Genomic DNA, 27,214 nt, shown 5'->3' with positions numbered 1-27,214 from the left:
TGAAGCTCTGAGTTCTAAGGTTCAGTCCCCAGCACCATTAACCAGAGCTCATCAGTGCTCTGGTCTTGATCAGTGTTCTTTCTCTCTGAATCTCTCTCATTAAAATAAATAAATAAAATGTTAGAAAAAAAGAGAGATCAACCTTCCAATGCCCAATCCAGCAGAGAAGCAATTACATAAGCCAGAACTCTTACCTACTGTACCTTAAAAACAATTTTGATCTATACTCCCAATGGGAGGAGTGATAGGAAGAAGAGGATAAGAGGGCTCTGAACTCCAGCCCCATCAGGTCCCAGAGAAAGGGGATGAAAAGGAGAGAGATGTGGATGTAGTAATAGGACTATGTGTGGCTTGGAGGGAAAGAGAGGACTGGACCTGGAAGAAAGAGGGCAATTCTGTACAAATGTGGACAGCTAGTTGTAGAGGTGACAGTTACCCCATGTCTGCAACCGTGGGAGAACCACAGTGGGTTACAGTGGAGAGACTTGGGAGTCAGAACCCTGGTGGTGGGACAGTGTGGAATTATAGCCCTGTTGACATGTGATTTTGTAAATCAATATTGAATCTCTAATCAAATAAAATAATAGAGACATTGAGAGCCTGAGTTTCTCAGTGTTGAGGCATACTGGTTTCTCAGACCCCGACACCCCCCTCTCCCCATCCATGATGCTACCTACACCTTTAGTCATTGTGCTCTGGTGTGCAGGCCAGCATTTTATGGCCTCAGATAGAAGGAGGAGAGACTGGTGCCACTCTAAGGCAGCCTGGTATCTGGACGCTCATCCATGCTGTGATGAATTTGTAGGGAAGGGTGGTATGGGGAATTGCTTGGCTAGTTCAGCCTGCTCCAAGTCCCTGGTATGTCTTCTAATGGCCTTCCATCTAATGGCCTTCAGGGCCATTCTTGTGTGGCGGGGGGAGTTCCCTTAACTGTCCCTAACAACAGTGCCAAATGAAGCTTTCCCAAGCTCGTGGAGACCCAGCTCGAACCTGGTTTGTGCATCTGACAAAGCTAGCTCACTATCCAAGCGAGCCATCTTGCTGGCCTGGGAAGCTACTTTAAAGACAGGGAACTCTCCCCCTAGAAATCTGCATTTCTAACTTCTTGTGACAAGTGGATCGGGTGGCTGAGTCTGTGTCCCTGCATCATATCCTCATCTGGTGCTGGAGAGTAATTGCCCCACTGTGTACTTAACCATGATCCTAATCCTTCTCTGACCAGAAAGCTGACCTGCTTTTTCCATTTAAATTACTCCAGTTAGTCCCTTTGGGCCTTCGGTTTTATGACTCCCAAGTCCTAATTTGCGTTGTAGAGTTGAGGGGTAAGGTGGCCACAAGAAGCAGTAGCAGAGCAAGTAGGTTGGGTCAGAGCTGCTGCCTGCTCGTCATAGAGCCCGGCTGGCCTCTTATCTCTAAGTCCTCCGTCCCTCCCTCCTCTCTGTTGTCCAGGGAAGGCATATGTGGCTCTGCTCAGTGAAAAGAGCATGGGTAGAGGCTTGCTTTCATTTCCATGCTTGAGGGCCCAAAGGACCCAGCTCTCTTAGGTGACCTGGGGCCTGGGATCCATCTGCATGAGGCCTGCATTTCATGTGCATCTTCCTGTCTGTCCAGGAGCTGTATGCTGCTGGGGAGAACCGCCTGGGGACAGATGAGTCCAAATTCAATGCAGTTCTGTGCTCCCGGAGCCGGGCCCACCTGGTGGCAGGTAAGGTGGTCCTGGCTTCCTACAACCAGGAATCTAAAGGCAAGCTTGTTATAGTGAGTGGGTGTGGAAATAGCTTGCAGGAATACTTAGCAGTTGAGCCTGCGTGGGGCTTTCACTGCTTTAGAAGAGCCCCCTGGTGGTGATCTCACAGTTGCTACCAGCAGACAGAGAAATGAGAGCCTCCTGCAGACTGGTACATCTATACACCAGAATGTGGATTCTCAGGACTGAGAGCCTTCAAGAAGACCTAGCCCAGTGTTTTCCAAAGTGTGGCATCAAAGATAAACTCAGCACTGTGTAACGCTAGATAACATTTATTTACTGACTCATTCATTCAGCTATTGTGAATTGAACTCCCGCTGAGTCAGGGCCCAGGTATGGGGGAAGCAGTAGGGACAGGGCACTGACCATTGACCTCAGAAGGAAAGAGACATCTCGGAGGCCAGCTGTGACAGCAGCCAGCAGGTGAGGGCAGTTGAGGACTGAAAATCATGACCAGACTTAGCATCAAGCACCACTCTGTGTGTATGCAGAGTCTTATAATGCATGCAGGTAGGTGCTGTTGGTTTCCTCGTTGTACTTACAGAGGGGGAAGCGGGTATCAGGCAGCTAGGAGTTAGGTCACTTCACTGGTGTTACAGCAGAGCTCAGACTTGCACTTGGGCCCTCTGGTTCCAGAGCACACTTTTTAAAAAATATTTATTTATTCCCTTTTGTTGCCCTTGTTGTTTTATTATTGTAGTTATTATTGCTGTTGTTGTTGATGTCGTCATTGTTGGATAGGACAGAGAGAAATAGAGAGAGAAGGGGAAGACGGGGGAGAGAAAGATAGACACCTACAGGTCTGCTTCACCGCCTGTGAAGTGACTCCCCTGCAGGTGGAGAGCCGGGGGCTTGAACCGGGATCCTTATGCTGGTGGTCCTTGAGCTTTGCACCACCTGTGCTTAACCCACTTTAATACCACCCAAGTCCCCCAGAGCACACTTTTAATTAACCTTTGTACTATACTACCATGGAATTTGAGTGAACATGCATACTCTTTAAACATTTTGCATTTTATTAAATAATAGAATATGCAAATAACCTATCATATCCTGATTCCACAAACTTTAAAAAAAAACTTTTAAATCTTTATTTATTGGATAGAGAGGGAAGATAGATCAAGAGGGAAGGGGTGATAGAGAGGGAGAGAGGAAGAGAGACACCTGCAGCCCTCCTTCATCACTTCCTCCTGCAGGGGGGGACCAGGGGCTCGAACCCGGGTCCTTGCACATTGTAACACATGCACTCAACCAGGTGCGCCACCACTCGGCCCCAGTCCACAGACATCATTACTTAGGATAAAGAAACTGATCTGATACAAACACTAACTAATCAAGACAGGTACAAGTGGAGCAGAAATCACAGCACTGATAGAAACTATGACCCAGGCTGGAGAAGAGAGGGTTTATATCCAAGGTCAGAGCTAGAATTAGGACCTGGATCTTCTATTTCCTGTGTACGTTTAGCTAATCTTGTGATAGGCTAGGAGTGCTGAATGGGCGTAGTTAGAGAGAGGCTAGACTGAAATTACAGACCAGAAGTGCAGGGATTTGAGGAGGAAACACTATACCAGTGTGTGTGTGTGTGTGTGTGTGTGTGTGTGTGTGTGTACACATGCACACGCGTGTGCACGATTTCTAGATGAGAGATTAAGGTACAATTTGAGAAAGCCACCTAGTGATGCACAGGCATGGAGGGGGGAGTAAAGGGACGGAGTGCCTTTGACTTGTGGAGTGAGGAAACTTGGTGATTTTGGGAGTAGAGCAGACTCAGGCAGTTGGGAGCAGAGCAGACAGAGTGGGCTCCATGAAGGTGCAGAGGCCTCCTCCCCATATGTCCTGTGTTGGTCTACTTGGGCTTCTACAACAAGCAACATGGCAGGTTGGGTAACTTAAACAGCAGGCATTTTGCTCATAGTTCTAGAAGCCAGAAGTTCAAAATCACAGTGCCAGGTTTGGTTTCTTTTTTTTAATTTTTATTTACTTATTTATTTATTGTTCATGAGAAAGGAGAAGAGACAGAAAGAACCAGACATCACTCTGGTACATGTGCTGCCGGGGCTTGCACTCGGGACCTCATGCTTGAGAGTCCAGTGCTTTACCCATCTTGCTACCTGACAAACCACATCCAGGTTTGATTTCTTTTGAGGCCTCTCCCCTGGGTTTGCAGGTGGCTGCCTTCTCGCTGTGCTCTACACAGTCTTCTACCCTTTGTGTGTGCATACCCTGACCTTTCCTTGTGTGTCTCAGTCTCTTCCTACAAGGACGTCAGGCAGACTGAATTAGGGCCCACGCAGAGGGCCTCAGTTAAATTTAATTACTTCTTCAAAGACTTAGTCTTCAGGTCCAGGTACATTCTGAAGTGCCAAGAGTGGAATTTAAGTGGAATACAGTGGAATTTAAGAACGAGGAGTGGAATCTGGTGTATGACGAATTCCTTCTGTCTCCCCTCTCCTAGTTTTCAATGAGTACCAGCGAATGACAGGCCGTGACATTGAGAAGAGCATCTGCCGGGAGATGTCTGGGGACCTTGAGCAGGGCATGCTGGCCGTGGGTAGGTGTCAGGGCTTGCCTTGCCCCCTGCGTGGTATGTAAGTTTTCATAGTGCTCACCCATCCTCTGAGGGGTAGTATAGTAAAAAAGTCACAAGGGTTGCAGCGATAGCTCACCTGGCAGGGCACCTGCCTTGTCATGTTCATGGCCCAGGTCCAAGCCCTGCACCACATGGGAGTGCCATGGCATCACTGGGGAAGCTCCAATGCTGTGGGATCTTATCTCTTTATCTCTTGGTCTTTAGCTGAATGAAAAAGTGGCCGAGGAGCAGTGAAACTGTGTGTACACCAGGCCCTGGCTCCACAGAAAGTCTGTATAAAATAAAAGCACCACAGGCTTCAAGATGGCTGAGTCCACTGTGCCCCATGGTGGGAAGTCACACTGCCTCCAGGACTGTGGCATAGTTAACTGTGCCCCAGGCTGTCCAGGGGGTGTCTGGTTGGTATTTCCAAAGCAGCTCTGAGGAGGGAGCTCAGTGTGGGTACAAGCAGGAGAGTAACCCAGTCCTCCCAGAGGAAAATGACTCACACACATCCTGCCAAGTTTCCTCTAAAAATAAATCCCACCAGGCAGTTGACAGATGTTTATGATGGAAACACATGGAAAGATTTTTACTTGCGACAGCAAAGCAGGCTCTTGCTAAGGAAAGCTGGCTTGGCTGCTGGACACTAGTGTGCTTTCTTGTGGTGCCTGTGTTCCGTGAAGCAGGGCCTCCCCCACCTACGAAGAGCTGGCCTCTTTGCTGGGAACCCCACTGTTCTGTGTACCTACTTTGGGAAGTCATGGTTTGTCGAGCTTGTGCTGTGTTTTTCTGAGCGTTTTCAGAGATTTTCATTTCCTGTGTGTCCCCCACAGTGTTGGGACTTGGTTACTCTGGGGAAAGGATATTCTGAGAACTCTAGGAGGACATTCATTCACTCGACACCAGCCAGCCCTTCACCATAAGGCTTATGGCATGTTCAGTCAACACCCCTCCCGCCTGGCCAGCAGCTCAGCCTCCTCACTGCCCTCACTTTTCCTTCACTGCACTCCTTGCCTGGAGAGAGGCTGGGTCAGCTCTTTGTAAGTTTCTGTTACAAAGAGCTGGAACTAGGACCTGGGGTCACTGAGCCTAGAAGATGAGGGAGAGGAAGGTGGTCACAGTGTTGGGTTTGACATTCAGAAAGGACTCGGGCTCCATGCCCACTCTCTAGAGCATGTTTTCTGCAGATGAAGTTACATGGTGTTTTTCTCTTTTAGTGAAATGCCTCAAAAATACCCCTGCCTTCTTTGCTGAAAGACTCAACAGGGCCATGAGGGTATGTATCTTTCGTGTGTCTCAGCCCCACCTGTGACTAGAGCTTTGCTCAGAGGAGAAGGCCAGAGGAGAGGGATGTGTCAGCCAAGGAGTTGTGGGAGTCCACGTGCAGGGAGGCGACTCTGGTGCTCGGGAAGGTGGAGGGGGCAATGTTCACGCTCTTGGATGGACTCTCCTCAGGGAGCAGGAACAAAGGACCGGACCCTGATTCGGATCATGGTGTCACGCAGTGAGATCGACCTCCTGGACATCAGAGCAGAGTACAAACGTCTGTATGGCAAGTCTCTGTACCATGACATCACGGTAAGGACCCTCCAGGGGCTGTGGGGGCTACCTGTGTATCTCACTTCCCTGTGGACCCACCTGTCACGCCCACTATCTACTTGACCCTCTTGGGCTTGACCTCCGCCATCCACAAACACTTAGCCTATGGAGCTCATAGGAGCCCTCTCCAACTTCCACTTGTCCATCTAGCCACCCCCAAACAGACTGTAAGTTCCTGAAGGCAGAGGGGGTGTTGACCTTGCTGTTGCCCCTGGCCCCCTGAACTCAGCCCATCAGCTCAGTGACTGGAGGGTGAAGTGGTCTAGACATCTGCATCAGGGAAGATGTAGGACACTCTCTTCCCCTGCTCCTCCCTCTCCTGGCCTACAGAATATTGGACACTGGTGATTCTGCGACCCACCAGGAAGAACCCTAGGTCTCCCTGGAACTAGACTCTGGGTCCAGACTTACCTTCACGGATGGGTCCCTTCTTTCCCTCTATGGCACAGGTGGTTCAGGAAGGTAGATTAGAGCAGGACACTGTGGAGTCACTCCATTTGCTCTGCTCACTATGTCATCTCGAGCAACTTCCTTAAGCCTCTGGACTCCCCATGCTGTCATCTTTAAGACCAGGGTAATGGTAGGGTCTAGGGGTCCGGAGACAATGCATTCAGCAGAGCCCACATTTTATCATGGATAAGCATCTGAGTTGAAGCCCCTGGCACTGGGTGTGAGCAACTGCACCAGGGGAGGCTTCATAAGCAGTGAAGTGGTGCTGTGGTACCTGTGTCCTCCACCCTGTCTCTGTCTCTCTCCCTCTGTCTGTATGTCTCTCCCTCTCTGTATCTGAAATTAGAAAGAGGGAAAGAAAAGAAAAAAAATTCCATCAGGAACAGTGAAATTATGCAGGTGTATAAGTCCCATGGGTGAAAACCAGAGTCACTTCTTTATCGTTGTGTGTCAGTCTTAACAAAATGTTTTCCGACATGAATAGTGAAACCAAAGCCAGTACTGGCTCTTGATTTCAGATTCACTGGCATTTGATATTGAGCATGTCACTGGAAGGAACAAATCTCTATATTCCAGGCTATAAAGTGATCTATTGAAGGGCCTATAACATAGCTCACTTGGATTGTGTTCTGCTTTGCCATGTGTGCAAGTTCCTCGCCCCCGCTGCACTGAAGGAAGCCTCAGTGCTGTGGTCTCTTTCACTCTTCTCTCAACCTCTCTATCTTGAACTAAAAACAATAATAAACTGAAATGACCTCTTGATAGAGAACAACTAATAACCCACAAAATATCTTTTTTTTCCTTGCCTCCAGGGTTATTGCTGGGGCTCGGTGCCAGCACTACAAATCCACTGCTCCACTGCTCCTGGAGGCCATTTTTCCCATTTGTTGCCCTTGTTATTACCCTTGTTGTTGTCATTGTTGTTGGCATTGCTGTTGTTGTTGTTGGATACAGCAGAGAGAAATTGAGAGAGGAAGGGAGACAGAAAGGGGGAGAGAAAGACAGACACCTGCAGACCTGCTTCATCGCCCGTGAAGCAGCCCCCCTACAGGTGGGGAGCTGGGGGGGCTTGAACTGGGATCCTTACGCCAATCTTTGCGCTTCGTGCCATGTGCGCTTAACCCACTGCCACTGTGCTACTGCCTGACCCTGCAAAATATCTTCTGTGTGCCAGTGAGCTATGCCCATCTGGAAGAATCTATAGGCCCAGCCCTCAAGGAAGTAAATGATTAGAAATTAGCAAAGCATGGTCTGTACTTCTAAAATAAGAGCAGTAGACTTAGGAGAGATTGGTAAGAACTGTCACGTCCAAATAGCAACAATACACCCACTGCACAGTTATCTCATGGCAGATTACACTCCCCAAGCCAAGTAAAATAGTGTGCAGTGGTTAATTAATTAATTAATCCCAAATTAATGTGACACTTGTGCACTGGGAACAAAAGCCACCTTTAGTTAGCCTTGAGTGGTATTTTCATGGGATGTTAAAAAAGTTGTTGGTTTTTGTTTGTTTTTTTGCCAAAGACTGCCTTTGATCACTGAGGTGAGTGCAGCTTTACTGTGTTTTAACACAGTGGGAAGCTGTTCAGGTGGGAAGCTGTTCAGGTCTGCCACCTGTGAAGCCACAGGTGTGAGCTTCTCACCTGGTCTGAGCACATTGCTGTGGGGAATTTGCCTCTGGAAGGTCACTTGAGGTAGAACATTGGGAGTCAGGAGGCTGAAGCTGGCTGTCTCTCCCCCCCCCCCCATCCCCACCTTCACTGATGTCTTCCTTGTTTCTCTTCAGGGAGACACTTCAGGGGATTACCGGAAGATTCTGCTGAAGATCTGTGGTGGCAATGACTGAGTGGTGACCGGTGGCTCACTTCTGCCCACCTTCTGGCAACAGTGATGCCAAAAGAATGTCCATCTATTTCTTACACAAACTAGCCCCCAAGATGTCCCAGTGCAGACCTTCTGCAGAGCCTTGACCCTGCACTCTGCCTGTCCCTCCTGATCCAACCGTCCTGCTCTTGTTGGAAGATCTGGGTCATCTTGAACTCACTCAGGATGCCTTTTCCTCTCTACCCCTCATCTCCTTTTGCTGCTGCAGTAGACATTTGATTTCCTGACTCCTACAGTCATCCCTTTTGCTTGTAGCTAAGACCTTTGGCTTTACTGTACTCATGTGATTTTTGTATTTTTATTGTGAGGCACTTTAGTCATTGCCAGACGGATGTATATGAATCTGTTTGCTGGATACACGTTTGGAGTGGGAGAGGTAGGGTGGGACAGCAGTATGTCCTCAGGAAGGGATGAAAGACTTTGAAGGGTAATCTGCATTTGGTGAAAATGTTTCATAAGCTTTGCTATGGCCAAACTCAACTTCTTTTTAGGAAATACATCAGAGTCATCTGCTCCTTCCTTGCAAACCACCACAACAGTGCCAGCTCCCTGCCAGTGACAGGATTCCTTGTCCTTTGGAACGTGCCTTAAATCTGAATGCCAATAGCCAAAAGCTTTTTCTAAATTAAAGCCAGCCAGCTCTGGAACATTCTGGAAGCATTGTCCTGGTGCCCACTTGTTTGTTTATGATGTTGCCCTATGACTCAAGGATTCTAGTCTTACTGGCCAGTAAATATTTAAAGGACTTTAAATAGAAATTTATTTAAAAAAATAAATAAATAGCCCGAGCCTAAGTCTTATGTGGGGACCTGTGTTCTAAGAACACAAGAGAAAGGAAGTTTGTAATCACTGAATGGATGTCAGTCATTATTGAGTGGACGTAAGTTATTAAGTGGAGTAAGATGGTCCATCCATATAGTGGAACATTATGTAGCTGTGAAATGTATGGAAGTACAGACACATACTACAACAAGAATGAAACTTCCAGAGATTGAGTGAAACACGGAAGTCTAGGAGAACATGATTCCACATATATGAAGTGCCCAGAATCAGCCAGTCCACACAGATGAGTAGTGGTTTCCAGGTGCCAGGGGAGGTGACTACTTATTAAGTACAGGGCTTCTTTTTTAGGGTGATGTGACTATTATGAATTAAGAGAGTGATGACTACACAATATTGTGAACATACAGAAAACCAACAATTTACTGTTTAAATGGTTAAGATGTGAAATTTACCTTAATAGATACAACTCAAGGAAACTTAATGTACACATACATCTTCTGGGGATCTCACTAAAACATTGGTTCTAGCCCAGGAGACCTGGATATGATCCCAAGTTTTGCATTTCTGACAAGCCCCCAGGTGTAGCTGCTGTCACTCTTCATAGCAGTAGTATGAAGACTGCTCTGCTGTGCCTGATAATTCTGGGCCTGGAATGCCTCGCCTCTGTCAACCACCCCATCCTGTCTACTTCTGTAAATGAAGAGAGCAGAAGCGCAGACTGGGGGCTGTCGGGCCTGAGTCCTGCAGGGGCTGGGGATAGATGGAGAAGGGACTGTGGCTACATGGGCCACTCTCGGCAGACACAGAAGAGGACCAAAGAGGTGACTTTTCTTGTGCATGAAGCAGAGGGAGGAAGGCTGGGATGTGCAGCTGTGTTCCCAGAGGGTAGCCATCCCACAGGTAGACCACCTTCAGCTGCTGGGCTCTTCACCTCTGCCCATGGTGCTCAGAAGAGATCTGCAAAAAAGGGTGGTGGTCTCAGTGTTAGCCAGCAGGGGGCGTGAGCACTCCCTGTTCGCCCCTCCCAGTCCCAGTACTCTTGTGTCAGGTGGTGTTGAGAGTGGAGCTCAGGTGGCTCCTCCAATAGCCCGGTTTTGTCACCAAGTGCAGCAATCTGGCTGGAGGGTGGGCATGGGGCAGAGAATATGGAGCAGGCCACGGGGTGCCTTCCCAGTTCTGTGCTGAGGGGGAGCAGAAGCTTATCCTGGCCGCACCTGTGCAGTGGAGCAACGCCCTGGTCCCGCCTGCCCACCATACCTGAGCCGTTCACTGTCTTCCAGGAAGTCAGGGGCTGGGCTGGAGGACCCTGGGGGCAGGTTCCAGGCCAGTTCCTCCAGCTGCCCCAGCAGGCCTTTCACTTCTGCTTCCAGGTGTTCCACAGTCTTCTCCACAGTCTATAACAGAGGCAGAGGGAGACAAGAGAGGCATACACGAGTAATGTCAAACGCGTGTAATCAGCCACATTCTAAGAAGCACATGTGGATCCCGCAGGGTATAGTGAGGAAGTAAGATGAGCACTGGTGTCAGGGGACCTAGTCTTCATTAAGTTTCTGCTCCTGCCTGCCTCTCAGTCCTCCAGATAACAAAATCCGAGGGGCTCGGTCCTGGCTCTGGCACTCAGTGATTTTACTCAGTCCCAGGTTGGGTGGGCGTGGAGTGATTCTGTTCGACATCACCAGAAGTTCTCACACCTGCTTAGCTCCTGGGGCAACCCTTCCAAACAACAGATTTAGAACTTGGAGATTTTCTTTATTCAGGGTTCTTGAATTTTTTTACGTATGCTAGGACCCCACTAACAGACTAGTTTATAGACACATTCTTAGAAAATTACTTTTAACTGTCAGGAGGTGGTGCAGTGGATAAAGTGTTGGCCTCTCAAACATGAGGTACCAAGTTCAAGCCCTGGCATTACATATGCTAGAATGATACTCTGGTTTTGTCTCTCTTACTCTCTTCTTCCCTCTCGCAGTAATAAATAAATAATAAATAGAGAAATATTTTGAAAAAGTTAAAGTCCCGAGGATACTAAGGCCATTAGGTATTTTTCAAATATTAAAGATAAGATTTTCCTAAGGACTCAGGTTTGATCCCTTGCACAGTATATGCCAAAACTGGTGTTCTTCTCTCAATTTCTCTCCTTTTTAAAATACTATTTATTCATTTATTCTTAGAGACAGAGAAATTGAGAGGGGAGGGGAAGATAGAGAAGGAGAGAGACACCTGCAGCCCCACTTCACCAGTCACGAAACTTACCCCCTGAAGGTGTGGACCATGGACTTGAACCCAGATCCTTGTGCACTATAACGTGCACTTAACCAGGTTTGCCACCACCTAGCCCCTCTCATTTTCTCTGTCTCATAAAAATGTATTGTTTTAGATTTTAAACTTTAAAATGTATTACACTAGTTAAGAACTTTTTTTAGTGTTTATTTTAATGAGACAGAGAATATGATAACAGGGCACTACTCAGCTCTGGTTTATGATGGTTCTGTGGATGAAATCTGGAACCTCAGAGCCTCAGGCAGGAGAGTCTTTTTGCATAACCATTATGCTACCTCTCCAGCCTCTAACATCAGCTCTAACAACTACTGTGATTTGGGCACACTGATGAGAATAGTGATATGTGGAGGTAATGACAACGATAGCATCCGCAATGGGGTGAAATTTCAGCTGTGACTTCTATTGACAAAGTCAAGGTGCTGCTGATACTACTCTGGCTTGTTTGTATGCAAAATGAATGAGGAGAGTGGAGGAGGCAACATGATGGTTATGCAAAGACTTTCAGGCCTTAGACACAAAAGTCACAGGTTCAAGGGGCTGGGTGTTGGCACACCTGGTTAAATGCACATGTTATAATGCACAGGACCTGGGTTCAAGCCCCTGGGCTCCACCTGGAGGGGGAAACCTTTGTGACTAGTGAAGCAGTATTGCAGATGTCTCTCTTGTCTCCCTCTCTATCACCCCTTCCCTCTTGATTTCTGGCTGTCTCTATCTAATAAATAAAGACAGTACAAAAAAAAAAAAATCATAGGTTCAGTCCCCCACACCACCATCAGCTTGAGCTGTGCGGTGTTCTGGCAAAAATAAGGAATGAATGAATGAAGTTACTAAATGCCAATTAAAGGTTTTAGAACTAAAATGTAATTCCCACACACACACATACAAGTTATGGGTCCCAAGTTACAACCTGTGTTAGTACAGCAGAAATCAGTGACTGAACTTCCGCCTTCTCCTCTGGCAGCTATGCTATCTCTGGCACTGTGAACAACGGTGATCAACCCAGCAGTCCAGGTAAGGCAGAGGGATATTTACCAAGGTGTCCGGGCAGCAGGACCAGCCCTAATTTTCCAAATTAAGGTTAGTCTGACCCATATAAAGGTTAGTCTGACCCACCAGCCTAACAGGTGGTTGAGAAGCTGCATTCCCTCCCAGGTGACCGTCACTTACTTCTCCTATGACATTCAGACGCTCCTGTGCAGCCATGTACCGGTCACACCCTCTGCTCCGAGCTGAGGGGCCGAAGGGTTCAGCAGCTGTGGGAAAACAAGATTTGTCACTCTGAAGCCCTCAGTTTCCTGGGAACATCAGAGACTTCTGGGAAGCAGTAGGCTTTGGGTCAGGGGGAAGAGGAGGAGAGTGTCAGCCAGAGAGAGTGAGGTGTGCAAAAGAGTAAGGGGCGTGAAATAAAAGGGACTCAGTGTATACACTTGTGGAGTTTGAAGCAGCTGGAAAGTACGGGCTTGGTGGGATATGAGAGCAGAGGTGCACTGTGAAAACAAAGTCAAGGATGTATAACTTCATCCCACAAGCCTAATGAACCAATCATGGAACTTGCTTTGAAATTTACTTTAGCAGAAGGTACAGTCATGCAGGAAAATTGTAAATAAATGGATTAGTGGCATTTGCCTTCTTGAAGGCAGGAGGTCTCTGCAATAATCAGGGTAAAGATGGAAGAAAAAAAAAAGAGGCTGCAGGGGAAATAGCATAGCAACAGACTTTTATGCCTGAGGCAGCAGAGGTTTTTAGGTTCCATCCTGAGTGCCACCATAATCTAGAGCTGAGCAGGGCTCTGGTTAAAAATAAAATTAAGGAGGTGGCAGGCAGCAACACAGCGAGTTAGGCACACCTGGAGCGAATGCAAGGACCTGCGTGAGGATCCCGGTTCAATCCCCAGGCTCCCCACCTGCAGGGGAGTCGTTTCACAGGCGGTGAAGCAGGTCTGCAGGTGTCTATCTTTCTCTCCCCTTCTCTGTCTTCCCCTCCTCTCTCCATTTCTCTCTGTCCTATCCAATAACATCAACAGTAATAACAACAAGGGCAACAAAATGGGAAAAAATGGTCATAGGTCATAGGAGCAGTGGATTCATAGTGCAGGCCCCAGCGATAACCCTGGAGGCAAAAAAAAAAAAAAAAAAGTAAAAAGGAGTGTCCTGTGGAGATAGTATAATCGTTATGCAAAAAGGGTCTCATGCCTAAGGCTCCAAGGTCCTAGGTTCAATCCCCAGCACCACCAGAAGCCAGCACTGAGAAGTGCTCTGATAGATAGATAGATGATAGATAGATATAGAGGTATATTTTAATGATATATGTTACTAAAATAAAAGTTTTTTCTTTTAAAAAAGAAATTACATACCATCTATTGAGATGTGCATGGCAGGTAAAAAGTTGTGAATGAATGACATAGACAACTCAGTGAGTTTGGGGATAAGTATATGCCAATGAAGCTATCACCATTATAGTGATTACCTCTCACAGTCGGTATTATGTTTGGTAAGACCACATGAAAAAATCTATTCCCTTAGAAAAGTTTAAGTATGTGATTTATTGTATTTACTGCATATATGTCATACACTGGGTATTAGACCTTCAGAATCTATTATGTATCTATCAAAACCTGTACCTTTTGACCATCTTTTGACCTTCTCACCTGCCAAGTCCTTCTAGCAACCACCTTTTTCTTACTGATTTTCTTAATGATTTAATACTGATTTAGAAAATTAGAAGATAAGGGGCCTAATCCCACACCATTCCCACCACCAGAGGTCTGTGTCTCCACTCCCTCCACTGGAAACTGCAGTGGTTCTCCCAAGGTCTCAGATATGGGTTGACTGTTATTTCTATAACTATCTGTATTTATAGACATTTGCCCATCTTTTTCCTATGGTCCTGCCTTCTCTTCCTTTCAAAGTCACACCTAAACTGTTACTACTTCCAAGTGTCCTTCCTTTTTTCTTCTTTCTCCAGTCCTGATGGAATTGGAGTTCAGAGCCCTCTGGTCATCTTCCCCTAACATTTCTTAGCCTCTGGGAGTATGGACCAAAATTATTTTGGGGGTGCAGAAAGTGAAAGGGCTGGCTTCTGTAATTGCTTCTCTGCAGATAGGCACATTGGCGGGTCAATCCATACCCCCCTGCCTGTTTCTATCTTTTCCTAGGCATAGCCTATAAAGAAGCAGGAATGTCTTTGCAAAATGAGGACTAAAGCAAAGTGTAAGGACCAGCGTAAGGATTCTGGATTGAGCCCCCAGCTCCCTACCTACGGGGGAGTTGCTTTACAGGCGGTGAAGCAGGTCTGCAGGTGTCTATCTTTCTCTCCCCCTCTCTGTCTTCCCCTCCTCTCTCCATTTCTCTCTGTCCTATCTAACAGTGATGGCATCAATAACAACAATAGTAACTACAACAACAATAAAAAAGGGCAACAGAAGGAAAAATAAATAAATATAAATAAATAAAATAAAAAGCAAACTAATCACTGCAAAATTCCACCACACACTTACAGTAGCATGGTGGAATCAAGATAAAGTTTATAATATAGGAAATTGGACTCTAGAAAACATTTTTTATAAAGGTTGGTTGTGAAGAAAGAATGATTCAACTACCAAGTCTAGAGATGTGCGTACTGTCATTTCTGGCTCTTTGATCATCATTGGAGAAGTACATTGGGACAAGGATGAGACAGAACAGCTGAAGGAGTGTATTCGCTGAAGAGGTAAAAAGCCATGAAATCCAGAAATGGTGGTAAGAGTAGGGGGCACACATGGAAGGGAGAGAGAAGGAATGCAGCAAAAATGGATAAAAAAAAAATAATAATAAATCAGCCTTGTGCTCATACCAGAAAGTCAAGTCAGTTCCCACCTGAGGACATCTGTTCACTTTATAATAGAAGAGGGGGGAGTGGTGTCACGCACATTAGTGTAGGCTTAGGATGAGCAGGGCTGACCATTAAATTCTCAGGGGTTCCGTGAGTGGTTGCTGTCACTAAAATGGGAGCCATGGTGAGGATGTTTACACCATGAAACTGGTAAATTCTGTATCTATTGTTGAAAGACTGTTTATCAGCACACCAGTGGAGATGGTGCTAGAATAAATAACAGGAATGAGGCAGGCAGTGTAGAAAGACCAAAAAAGAATGACCCAACATCAACGAGGGAGTTTAGAAACACCAGTCTTCTCCCCACCCGACCTCCCACTATGTATTGAGTAACAAAGACTTGTTGTTACAAGCTAAGAACTGCAAGTCCGAAGGATGAGTGTGGTGAGGAAGAAAGAAAAAAAAAGCAAAGGAATTGAGGAATTGACCAAACGGAATAGGTCTTTCAGCTGAAACAAAGGAGTCAAAATCACCATGACAGGCAGGAACAGGTCTAGTGGTGCCCATGGTCATTTTGACTTCTTTGTGTCAGCTGAAAGACCTGGTGTGCTCAACCCACAGAGGAAGGACTTCTAGGGGACAGGACAAGAAACTAAGTACACCCACAAGGAGGGCTTCAGGGAAGGAGGGGTCTGAACAGCAACACAGATGGCTATTCTCTCTCTCTCTCTTTCTCTCTCTGCAGACCCTGCCAAGGAGCCTTGAGTCATGTCTTTCCCAGAGTTACCAGGCCTGATCCCCTAAACTATTCCTGCTCAGGCCTCTTCCCAGCTTAGGCCAGGAGCAAGCAATAGGACCCTGCCAGGCGAGTGGAGGTCTGTCTGCCAGATTTGTAAGTCAGCAACAGCAGGAATCTGTGCCCCTTTGTTGTCCTGTAACATCCTGTTCTCTACGTGTCTATGAAGTCTAACTTGGCTCCACAACCCCTCCAGAGACAAGTTTGGGCTGAGAGGTTGCTCTCCACATCACCCGGTGCTAATCCCTCACATCTGGACAGAACTGCACCCCGGGATCTGCTGCACAGCTTCCATGAGCTCCGGCAGGCCTCTGACAAATTTATCCAAGAAAGAAAGCTCGGAGCTCAGTGGGCCAGGACCTCACACCCACTCTGCACCGCCTGCCCCTCCTGCACATTGCCCTGGCCATTGCACTGACTTCAACACAAGATGGAGGCCAGAGGTCCCGGCAGAGGAACTGTGCTAACTCTTGCAGTTAAAGAGCCATGGCTACTGGGTCTCTGTCCTCCTCCAGAGAAAGCAATACGCCTCCTCACACTTACAGGTAGAAGAGCCTTTTGTGTATGGGACACTAAGAAAGTGCCCACAACTCAAATGATTTCTGCCATGCTCGGTGGCAACACAGTGAGACTTAATTCTCATTCTGGCTCAGCCACCGAAGGCCTGTGTGAAGCCTTTCCCTCCTCTCTGAGCCTCAGAGGCCTTCTTTGTCACACTGATGTGCTCAGAAGTAGCTCACTGAGGATTCATTTATTTTTCAGAGCCTGCTGAGGCCTCAAAATTTAACTACAGGGGGCAAGGAAGATTGCATAATGGTTATGCAAAAGAACTTTTATGCCTGAGGCTCTGAAGTCCCAGGCTCAATCCCTGGTTCCACTATAAACTAGAACTAAGCAATGCTGTGGTAAAAAATGGCTTTTTTTTTAATTAACCACAAGTGCAGAACTAGTATGAGTCAAGGACAACTTGCTTCTTGGACCAGAAGCTCTAGTAAGATAAGACTTGTGCATCTTTCATTTCTCTCTTTCTCTCTCTCTTTCTTTTCTTTATTAGGGTGATTAATGGCTTACAGTCAACAGTAAAATACAGTAGTTTGTACATGTGTAACATTTTTCAGTTTCCGGGGGTCAGGTGGTGAAGCACCTAGTTGAGCACACATGTTACAATGAGCAAGAACCTGGTTTCAAGCCCCCAGGCCCCACCTCCAAGGGGAAAGCTTCACAAGTGGTGAAGCAGTGTTGTAGGAGTCTCTCTATCTCTCTTCCTATCATCCCCTTCCCTCTCAGTTTCTGGCTGCTTCAATCCAATGAATAAATAAAGATAATAAAAGTAAATAAACATTATATTTCTCAGTTTTCCGCATAACAGTATAACCAACCCCCTAGGTCCACCTCTTTCATCATGTTCCAAGACCTGAACACTTCCCCCCACCCCTAAGTCTTTTACTGTGGTGCAATACAGTCCAAGTTCTGCCTTGTGGCCTTTCTTTTCTTTGAATGTGCACACATACACAACTTCTCTCTCTCTCTCTCTCTCTCTCTCTCTCTCTCTCTCTCTCGTACTCCCCCCCACCCTTGGAGCTTTGGCCTCCCCCCAGTACAAAGGAATTCATGATAATGCCTGCTCCACGGGGCTTTTAAGAATCTCAAACAAGTTAAGGAGTGAGAAAAGCAAATGATGGCCATGATCAGCCTTGAGCAGCCAAGGCCAAGGCCGTGGCTCCACTGCCAGTGCTCTCCATTCCTTTCTTCACTCCCACCCCCTCTGCCCTGGCCAGTTGGGAAATGGACTTTCTTGGATGCTGGGTTGTTTTCTCTGGCCTGGTTCCCACTCAGGCCTATGTGCACCCTGGACTGTGGCCATGGGTGGAACTGTTATGCTGGTAAGAGCAAATGACTGGTGGAGCCAGAGGCCCAGACAGAAGTGCTAGGCGAACTCTCCCAGTTAAAGAAACATGGCCAATGAGTCTCCGTCCTCAGAGGCAGCAATACGCCTCCTCCCACTTAGAGACAACAGAACCCTTTGCATATGAGGCCTGAAACTAAGAAAGTGCCCACACTTCAAATGATTTCTGAGACACTAAGTGTTGGCAGATATTTCCTCAGTGGTGATCCTGGAAGGTGCCTCTGTGCTTTTTGAGTCATCAAACACATACTTTGCTTTTTGGCTGGACATCTGTCACCTGGGGGTTATACATCTAGCCACATTCAGTGTAATAGAATAAATTTCACCACATCAGTATTTGTGTTAAAATTGGTGATGCATTTACAGCATTCAGTGGTTTTGAATTTTTTTTTTTCTTTAAGCAGCTTTAACACTATTATTAAGAAATTTAACACTATTATTAAGAAACTTTGTGAGAACTCCAGTCCATGGAACTGCTCTGGCTGAGACCAGAAAGGGGACCTCAAGCCCCCTCAAAGACACAGTTTGAAGTATGAGGAACTATTTTGTCTTGAGAAAGACACATTCTATGTTAGCTTCTGGTCATCTTCCAGATTTAAATGTGAACTTGCTGATCACTCTGAGAGTTATACGACTGTCATTTTTTTATTAGTGATTTAATAATGATTGACATGATTATGGGATAAGTGGGGTACAATTCCCACCACCAGAGTTCCATATCCCATCCCCTCCACTGGAAGCTTTCCTATTCTTTATCCCTCTGGGAGTATGGACCAAAGATCTTTATGGGGAGCAGAAGGTTGGAGGTCTGGCTTCTATAACTGATTCTCTGCTGGACATGGATGTCGGCAGGTCCATCCATACCCCCAGCCTGTTTCTATCTTTTCCTAGTTGGGCAGGGCTCTGGAGAGGTGGGCTTCCTTCATGGTAACCTATGATACAAGCTAGGATGCTCAAACGAAAAGCCCCCTCCATTTCACGTGTGTTTATTCTCTCGTATCAGTTCAGAGGTAGATTGACTGTAGCCACTCAGTTCTGTTCCTTGAGGCCATATAGGAACTCAGATTCCTTTTTATGTATTTATTTATTTGTTTATTTATTTTGAATACTTTTTTCATTTATTTCATTTTGGCTTTCTTTTTTTAAGTTTTATTTATCTTATGAGAGAGAAGAACAGAGAGACCAGAGTACCACTCCAGCTTATGGAATATAAAGGATCAAACCTAGAGCCTCATGAATGTCAGGACTGCACTCTACCCGCTGGTCCACCTCAAAAGCTGCAAGGAATACTGTTGTTTAATCCACCAAGTTATCATGTACTAGAACAGTTCAAAATGCCACACTACTCAGAAAGTCCAGAAAGCCGGTTAGGCTAGAGCTACTTCCATGTTCTGTGACAAGAATGCCAGTTAGCAGCCCCACCTCTGCAGCTTACTGACTGCTCTTTGCCTCTCACTTGGCTTGCTGTGAGGAATTGATCTCTGCCCACTCCCTGCCCTATCTGTGTTGATCAAAGGGAACCCAACACTTGGAGGTGCCTTGTAACTATCAAGTGATGTGCAGGTGTATGGTGGGCTGAGCAAGGTGGTGAAAGCTTCCCAAAGCTCTGCATTTCCACCAGAGACAGTACTCTCCTCTGGATGTTCTCACCAAGTCTCCTTAAGATGGAGAGGCACAAGGGGGCTGGCTGGGCAGTAGCACACTTGTTTAAGTGCACATATTACCAAGCCCAAGGACCCAGGTTCAAGCCCCTGCTCCCCACCTATGGGGGTGGGGGGAACCCTTCACAAGCAGTGAAGCAGGTCTGCAGGTGTCTTTCTCTCCCTCTCTATCTCCCTGTTCTCTCTCAATTTTTCTCTGTCCTAGAAAGAAAAAATAAAGGCCACTGGGAATGGTAGATGCATAGTGCAGCACTGAGTCCCAACGACAACCCTGGTAGCAATTAAAAATAAATAAATAAAATAAAGATGGAGAGGCATTGGCTCTAGGATAGAACTCCTGCAGGAGTTTCAAGAGATGTTGGAGACTGGTCCCAGCAACAAGCACACAAACGTCTCGGTATTGACCTGGCTCTCTACGCCCTGTTACATGCTAGCTCTGTATTCTTAGCTCTCTCTTGGTTTCTTCACTTCCATGCCTTATCTTCACTTAGTGTGTGCAGATCTTCTTGTGGAGTGCTCGAGTGTCACTGCATTTAATTTTATGAGTTTAATACTCTTAGATGCCTTTTTTTCTTTTTGCAGATTAAAAAAGAAGAGATCAATGGAAGGGGGAGATAGCGTAATGGTTATACAAAGAGACTTTCATTTCTGATGCTCCAAAGACCAGGTTCAGTCCCCCAAATCACCACAAGTCAGGGCTGAACAATGCTCTGGTAAAAATAAATAAATAAATAAATAAATAAATAAAAAAGGTTGAGCAACATGCCCAAGAATACAGTTTTTAAATGTTGGGGACAGGATTTGCATCCTTCCTGCCTGACACTTTCTATACCTTCTCCAGGCAGGGGTGTGTTTTGGGGTGAGTTAGAAGCCTCCTGTCTAGGGTTTCAGATGCTTCTTGTGTAAAATGAGGACTGGACAGGTATGGAACAAAGGGACTAGAATACATAAACCTTGGCAGCTATCTTAAGACCCCACAAGGGTCCACATATATGCTTTGCTTGCATTTTCTTTGAGTAATTCACTTCCCACCATATCAGTTGTTGTAGGAAGAACTGCTGAAGTCCTTACCATAAGCCTTCAGCAGCTTCCTCTTTCAATCAAAGGAAAGGCAGAATGCCAACAGAAGACAGATATCCATGAGGACTTGGATGGTGGTAGACAGTGAGGCATCCCCAGAAGGCCCCAAGGTAGAGGTAAGAATGGTTAAACTTGGGAGTCGGGCTGTAGCACAACGGGTTAAGCGCACGTGGCACAAAGCACCAAGGACCGGCCTAAGGATCCTGGTTGGAGCCCTGACTCCCCACCTGCAGGGGAGTGGCTTCACAGGCGGTGAAGCAGGTCTGCAGGTGTCTATCTTTCTCTCCCCCTTTCTGTCTTCCCCTCCTCTCTCCATTTCTCTCTGTCCTACCCAACAATGACAACATCAATAACAACAACAACTACAACAACAATGAAAAACAACAGGGGCAACAAAAGGGAAAATATATAAAATTTAAAAATTCCAAATGGAATTATATTAAGCACCTAGATTTCACTGCCATCTAATGACAATACAGGGAAAGAGGAATATTTTAATGATATAATCAGCTAAAATATAAATGCAGAAGGCTTTTAAGGACAATCTAGTTTCTTTAACAAATAAATTTTAAGGAAAAAAGAAAAAGAGGGGAGCTGTGTGGTAGTGCACTGGATTAAGCGCACATAGTGTGAAGTACAAGGATAGGCTCTAGGATCCTGGTTCAAGCCCCTGGCTCCCCACCTGCAGGGAAGTCACTTCATAAGTGGTGAAGCAGGTCTGCAGTTGTTTATCTTTCTCTTCCACCTCTGTCTTCCCCTCCTCTCGAAATTCTCTCTGTCCTGTCTCACAACAATAACAGCAGCAACAAAACAATGGGAAAAATATGGCTACCAGGAGCAGTGGATTCGTAGTGCAGGCACTTAGCCCCAGAGATAACCCTGGAGGCAAAAAAAGAAAAAGAGAATTCATAGGAACTTAACAGATCAAAAAGTAAATGTACAGGGAGCTAAGCAGTGGTGCACCTGGTTGAGCACATCCATTACAGTGTGCAAGGACCAGGGTTCAAGCCCCCAATTCCCACCTACAGAGGGTAAGCTTAACAAGTGGGGAAGCATCTCTTCAGGAATCTCTCATGCCTGAGAATCCAATGCTTTAGCCACCTCCCAGACCACCAAGTATCTCTCTTCCTCTTCCTAGATCCACCTTCTCTCTCTCTCTCAATTTTTCTCTATCTCTATCCAAAATAAGTAAATAAATAAAATTAGTTTTTTAAAAAGTAAGTGTACACATCAAATGTAAAAATAATTTATCACCAGACACATTCAAACTCTCATTAGATATTTGATGATATTAAAGAATTACTGCCTCTTTATATTTATTTTAATAAGAGCAAGAGATACAAAAAGAAAGATAGAGACCAGAGCTCTCTCTGCTCTGGATTATGGTGGTGCTGGGGAGTGAACTTGGGATATCAGAGTCTCAAGCATAAAAGTTGTTGGTATGCTTCTAAAAACCCCTTCTGTTTCATTAGTTTAATCCCCCCTGCTTAACACTATTCTATTTACATAACCACTTCATTCTATTTACATAACTGCTGTTAACAAGCACCACCCTCCCTCCAGGGCATTGGTGGTGCAGTGGTAGAATTCTTGCCTGCTCTGCCCCCTCTCCTTGTCACACCCTGATTTTCACCAGTCACTTTTCTCTCCACCCTCTCTGCGTTGCATCCTGTTCCCACCCTACTGGGCTAGTATATTTATAAGGACAAGATTGTTTGTAGTTTTTAGTTTAGCTTAGCTTGGTATAGATTGAGCTGTGTCCTGCATGAATAAAGAGATACTGTGTACAACCAACCCAGCCATGAGTCCCGGGTCGTCTGTTACTTGCCCGTGAAGCCAGCCCAGCGAAAACAACAAAAAGTCTTTTGCATAATATTTATGCTGTCTTCTCAGCCAGGAATTACTTTATTTCTTAAAGTTATTATAATGATATTACAGTTATCTCTATTAAAGCATATATTAATTAGACATATAGTAAAATATGTACATTTTAAGGACACATAAATAATATTTTTGCAACACATAAATAGTATTCATTTGTGATTTGCAATATAAACATAATGCCTTGATTTCCTAACTTTTATTGTTTTAACCAGAGCACTGCACAGCTCTGACTTATGGTAGTACTAAGGACTGAACCTGGGACTTTGGAGACCCTGGGCAAGAACATCTTTTTTGGGGCCAGGTGGTGGCACACCTGGTTAGGTGCACATGTTACAATTCGCAAGGACCTAAGTTCGACCCCCCCCAGTCTCCACTAATAAGGGAAAAGCTTTGCAAGTGGTGAAGCAGTGCTGCATGTGTCTCTATGTCTCTCTCCCTCTCTATCACCCCCTACCCTCTAATTTCTGACTGTCTCTATCCAATAAAAAAATAATTATAATACAAAAAGAAAAAGAAAAAAAATCATTTGTATAATCATGATGTCTCTGATTTTCCTTTAAAATAATCCAAAAAAGGAGACTAGATGGAGGTTATAGATTAAACAAGATTGGCCATATATTAATCTTTGTTGACACAAGTGACAGGTCCATGGGGGCTCATAACATTATTCTGCGCTTGAAGCCAAAATATTCCAAAGCCAAAATTTAAGAAAAACAATAGTATATTGTCTGAAGTCTGAAAGGTTACACAGAAAAATGTGTGACTCACTGTGAAATAACATGAAGATGTTAGACTCTCTTCTTAATCTCTAGTGACAGGTATACACAACCAGAAAGAAAATAATCTTTAAAAACAGTTTTAAATATATGTACCAGTCTTGGCTAACTGGGCCACAAAAGCCACTTCTGAACTGCAGACCCTCTGAGGAAACACAGATTCTGCTTTGTTTCCTTAGCTCAGGGAGGCGGAGATTCCAGGACAGGAAGAGAAAGAAAAAAACGGAAGGCCGTGGGGATCCGGTGGTAGTGCAGCGGGTTAAGAGCTCTTGGCACTACTAGCTATCTACAGAACAGAGACCCCCCCCAATTCTTCATCTGCACTATTCCAGCCTTTAGGTTCATGATTAGTCAACAACTTGTTTGGCTTTATATATTAACTCTCTTTTCAGCCACCAGGTTCCAAATGCTAGCATGATGCCAACCAGACTTCCCTGGACAGACAACCCCACCAACGTGTCCTGGAGCTGTAATTCCCCAGAACCCGCCCCACTAGGGAAAGAGAGAGGCAGACTGGGAATATGGATCGACCAGTCAACACCCATGGGAACCAATTACATAAGCCAGACCTTCTACCTTCTGCATCCCACAACGACCTTGGGTCCATACTCCCAGAGGGTTAAAGAATAGGAAAGCTATCAAGGGAGGGGGTGGGATACCGAGTTCTGGTGGTGGGAATTGTGTGGAGTTGTACCACTCTTATCCTATGGTTCTGTCAGTGTTCCTTTTTATAAAAAAAAAAAAAATTAAAAAAAATAAAATAAAAACCTCCTGGCACAAAGCGCAAGGACTGATGTAAGGATCCCAGTTCGAGCCCCTGGCTCCCCATCTACAAGGGGGTCAATTCACAAGTGGTGAAGCAGGTCTGCTGGTGTCTATCTTTCTCTCCCCTTCTCTGCCTTCCCCTCCTCTCTTTATTTCTCTCTGCCCTATCCAACATCAATAACAACAATAATAATAAAAAACAACAATAAAACTACAAGGGCAAAAAAGGGGGGGGGGAAAGGAAGGCCTTGCACTAGGCTCTAAGCAGGCCTCTGTCAAAGATATTCCTTACACAGCCCGTGAGGAAGTAATGGTTTGGAGCTTCTTCACAGGTGGAGAAACCAAGGCTCAAAGAAATCAGTGCAGCTATCTGAGGGGATGAGAGGAGGAACCATCCTATGTTACCACAGTCCCTGAAAAACACTTCTCTTCTGTAATCCTCATTGCCACCTGTGCAGGTTGCGGAGCCATTTTACACAGAAGAAAACAGCCTCAACTAGGTGGAGTGACTTACCCAAGGCAACTTAGTCATCGGCTGCCCAGGATCATGTTTGGCTGCCATTCTTTCCCTGGGCACTCACTTTGACAGTCAGACAGAGCCCTGACATGGGCTGGGTTGGGGGGGCTACCATCTGAATGTAGGTTGTTTTGCCTGGGTGGTTCTACATGGTTTCAGGAGGGTGGAGGCACAGGTGTCAAGACAAGGCAATGACTGATGTGGGGAAAGGGCTGGGTATGTGGTAAGGCTCTGACTTGGGAGCATTGTGAGACCTTCTCCTGGCCATCACCAGAGAACAACTGGCATGAACCCCAGCTGATCTCTGTCTGAGCCTGTGAAAGTGGCTTATAAACTGTAAAGTGCTGTGCAGTGAGCAGTCTTGGGGTGGTGGAATGAGCTTGTGTGCATATGCCGAGAGCATGTCTGCTGCCTATTCACTTAACAGCCCTGAGCTTTGCCTGTGAAAAGCAACAGACCCAAGGAAAGACAGATGTCTTCTCCTTTCCTGAAGCTGACATTTTTCTGATGTCTCTGAAGAGGACAGGAATGTGGACTGTGGAGGCAAAGAACATGCCCCATGGACAAGAATACCAGTAAATGATGCTTCACCAGAGTAAACTCTGTGGCCTGTAAAACTTCCCTGAGAGACAAAGTAACTCATGGTCAACACATACTGCTGGGGCACCTTGCCTCTGAGCAGGACCACAGAGTCACATGCATAAAAAGCAAGATTCTTCCTTGTAAGTGTTAACTATCTTCCTGTAGTCTGAACACCAGGTATGTCTTATAGTAATCATTCGTTAATGTATGCCTGCCTCGTAGTCCCAGAAGAATATAAAAAGAGGGCTGTTAAATGGACCAGGGCCTTTCTTTCTCCCAGTGGACCTGCACGTGCCTATCTGTATCTTTTCCTAGCAGACTTTTCCTTGCTCACCTGAGACTTCCCTGTCTCTTTGTTTCTATAGTGCAACTTAGACAGGGAGCCTTCCTGTATACCAGCTCATTCCTCCGCTACAACACTAAGGCTACTGTCAGAGCAGAGAGAGCAAAGGAGCTCAGTGCAAGGCAAGACAGTAAAGTGTCCCGTAGCTGGTCTGCTTGAGCTTTCAAGGAAGAGCCTCCCTCAGTCTCAAAGCCCATTCAGGCTTCTTGGCAGGTAAGTTATGGGCCTTTCTCCTGCTCTGCCTGCCTGGCCCCTGACTGGCTGGGTTGTGCCAGGCCTGGGTCACTTGCCCGCTGGAGCTCAGCTTCCAAGGCTACGCCCCCTATACCCGGCCTGGGCACCTCTGCAGGCACTGTAGATGGGGCTAGCCTGGGGGGAGGGGGAACCCAACCTGTAGACCTGTAGTCTACACCCAGGATCTCTGTATATTCTCTCTCTCTCTCTCTCTCCCCTCCCTCCCTTCCCCCCTCCCCCCTTTCGTCTTCACTCTTTCTCATTTTATTAGCTCTGTTGTCTTCCTCTCCTTGTTTTCTTTTGTCTCTCAGACTAGCATAACTATCATCTGTTCCAAAGTCTCTTTCCTGCTTCAGTATCTCTTTTTTCTGTCCTTGGACTTCTCCTCCTCCTCCTCCTCCTCCTCCTCTTCCCTCTCCCTCTCCCCCTCTTCTTCTTCTTCTTCTTTTTCTTCTTCTTCTTCTAATTCTTCTTCTTCTTCTTCTTCTTCTTCTTCTTCTTCTTCTTCTTCTTCTTCTTCTTCTTCTTCTTCTTCTTCTTCTTCTTCTTCTTCTTCCTTTTTTCTTTCTCAGTTGTCTTTCACCACCTTTCTCTCTTTTCCTCCCTCCTTCCGTCTCTCTACTTGCCGGCCCCCTCCCGGATGGGCCCGCACCCCCACTCACCAGCGAAGGCTCCAGCGGCGCGGAGCAGGGCGAGCCCGGCCAGTGCGCAGAGCAGGGGGTGCATGGTGCCGCGGGAGCGAGCGCAGCCTTGCGTCTGCAGAAGGCCCCCTCCGCGGGATCAAGCCGGCCCGCCCGGGAGGAAATACTCCAGTTTGGGCCAAAATTCCTGGGCGGCTCCGCGTCTCTGGCTCCGGAGAACCCGCCCCCTCAAGAGGCCCGTCGGCACCCTGGGCTGGGCCGGGTTCAGAGACCCTGAGGGCAGGAGGACCTTTGTACCAGCCTGGGCGCCTCCCCCCCCCACATCAGCATCCCTCTGAATGTCCCACATCTCTGAGGACCCGGACACTGACCAGGGGAAAGAGAGCCACAGCCAGGAGGTTGGGGGTGGCGATGATGATACTAGCTGTGGCTTCAGACCCCCAGATAGCGGTTCTACAGATTGGAGCTTAGAGAGTAACGCCTTTCTTCTCGGCACACACACAGATATCTCAGGACCTCAATCTCTTGACTTCAGAGTGTGGGAGCTCATCTTTGTCCGTCTAAGTTAGAACACATAGAACAGTGTCTGGTTCTGAAAGAGGAGACTTGGAAGTGGTGTCTTCCTTAGATCAAAACTTCCCGATTTGGTAATGGAGTAATAGTAAAGTTAAAAGAAAGGGGGGGGGGGGGGTAAAGCTACGGTTCACACATCAAATAAGCATCTACTGAAGAGTTCATTTAAGTTATTATTGAGTAGGCCACCATAAGACTTTACAGCTGGAGGAGGGGGGTGATAGCATAATGGTTATGCAGACTTTCATGCCTTAGCCACTGAGGTCCAAGGTTCACTCTCAGCACCATCATGGGCGAGAACTGAGCAGTGCTCTAGTTAAAAAATAAA

General features: G+C 46.3%; 2 protein-coding genes across 2 annotated transcripts in view; one reads left to right on the top strand and one right to left on the bottom strand.

Annotated features, from left to right (window-relative positions):
- The window catches only part of ANXA11 (annexin A11), a 52,041-nt gene extending 43,126 nt beyond the window's left edge, over window positions 1-8,915 (top strand). The window contains exons 11-15 of the mRNA XM_007539402.3: window positions 1,612-1,705; window positions 4,206-4,301; window positions 5,540-5,598; window positions 5,778-5,900; window positions 8,158-8,915. Of these exons, the coding sequence (XP_007539464.1) occupies window positions 1,612-1,705; window positions 4,206-4,301; window positions 5,540-5,598; window positions 5,778-5,900; window positions 8,158-8,217 (432 nt within the window). The 3' untranslated portion in view covers window positions 8,218-8,915. The remainder of the gene's footprint in view (window positions 1-1,611; window positions 1,706-4,205; window positions 4,302-5,539; window positions 5,599-5,777; window positions 5,901-8,157) is intronic.
- Window positions 8,916-9,429: 514 nt separating this feature from the next.
- Window positions 9,430-26,549, bottom strand: PLAC9 (placenta associated 9). The gene is made up of 4 exons (XM_016195325.2): window positions 26,335-26,549; window positions 12,486-12,571; window positions 10,296-10,432; window positions 9,430-9,995 (listed from the first exon to the last, which is right to left on the bottom strand). Exons 1-4 carry the CDS (start codon window positions 26,396-26,398, stop codon window positions 9,950-9,952), a joined length of 333 nt encoding a protein of 110 aa, XP_016050811.1. The 5' UTR covers window positions 26,399-26,549; the 3' UTR covers window positions 9,430-9,949.
- Window positions 26,550-27,214: the final 665 nt, after the last annotated feature.

The sequence above is a fragment of the Erinaceus europaeus genome, chromosome 1 (assembly GCF_950295315.1).
Source record: "Erinaceus europaeus chromosome 1, mEriEur2.1, whole genome shotgun sequence".
NCBI lineage: Eukaryota > Metazoa > Chordata > Mammalia > Eulipotyphla > Erinaceidae > Erinaceus > Erinaceus europaeus.
The sequence above is the reverse complement of the archived record's forward strand: the minus strand, read 5'-3'. Positions and strand labels throughout refer to the sequence as shown.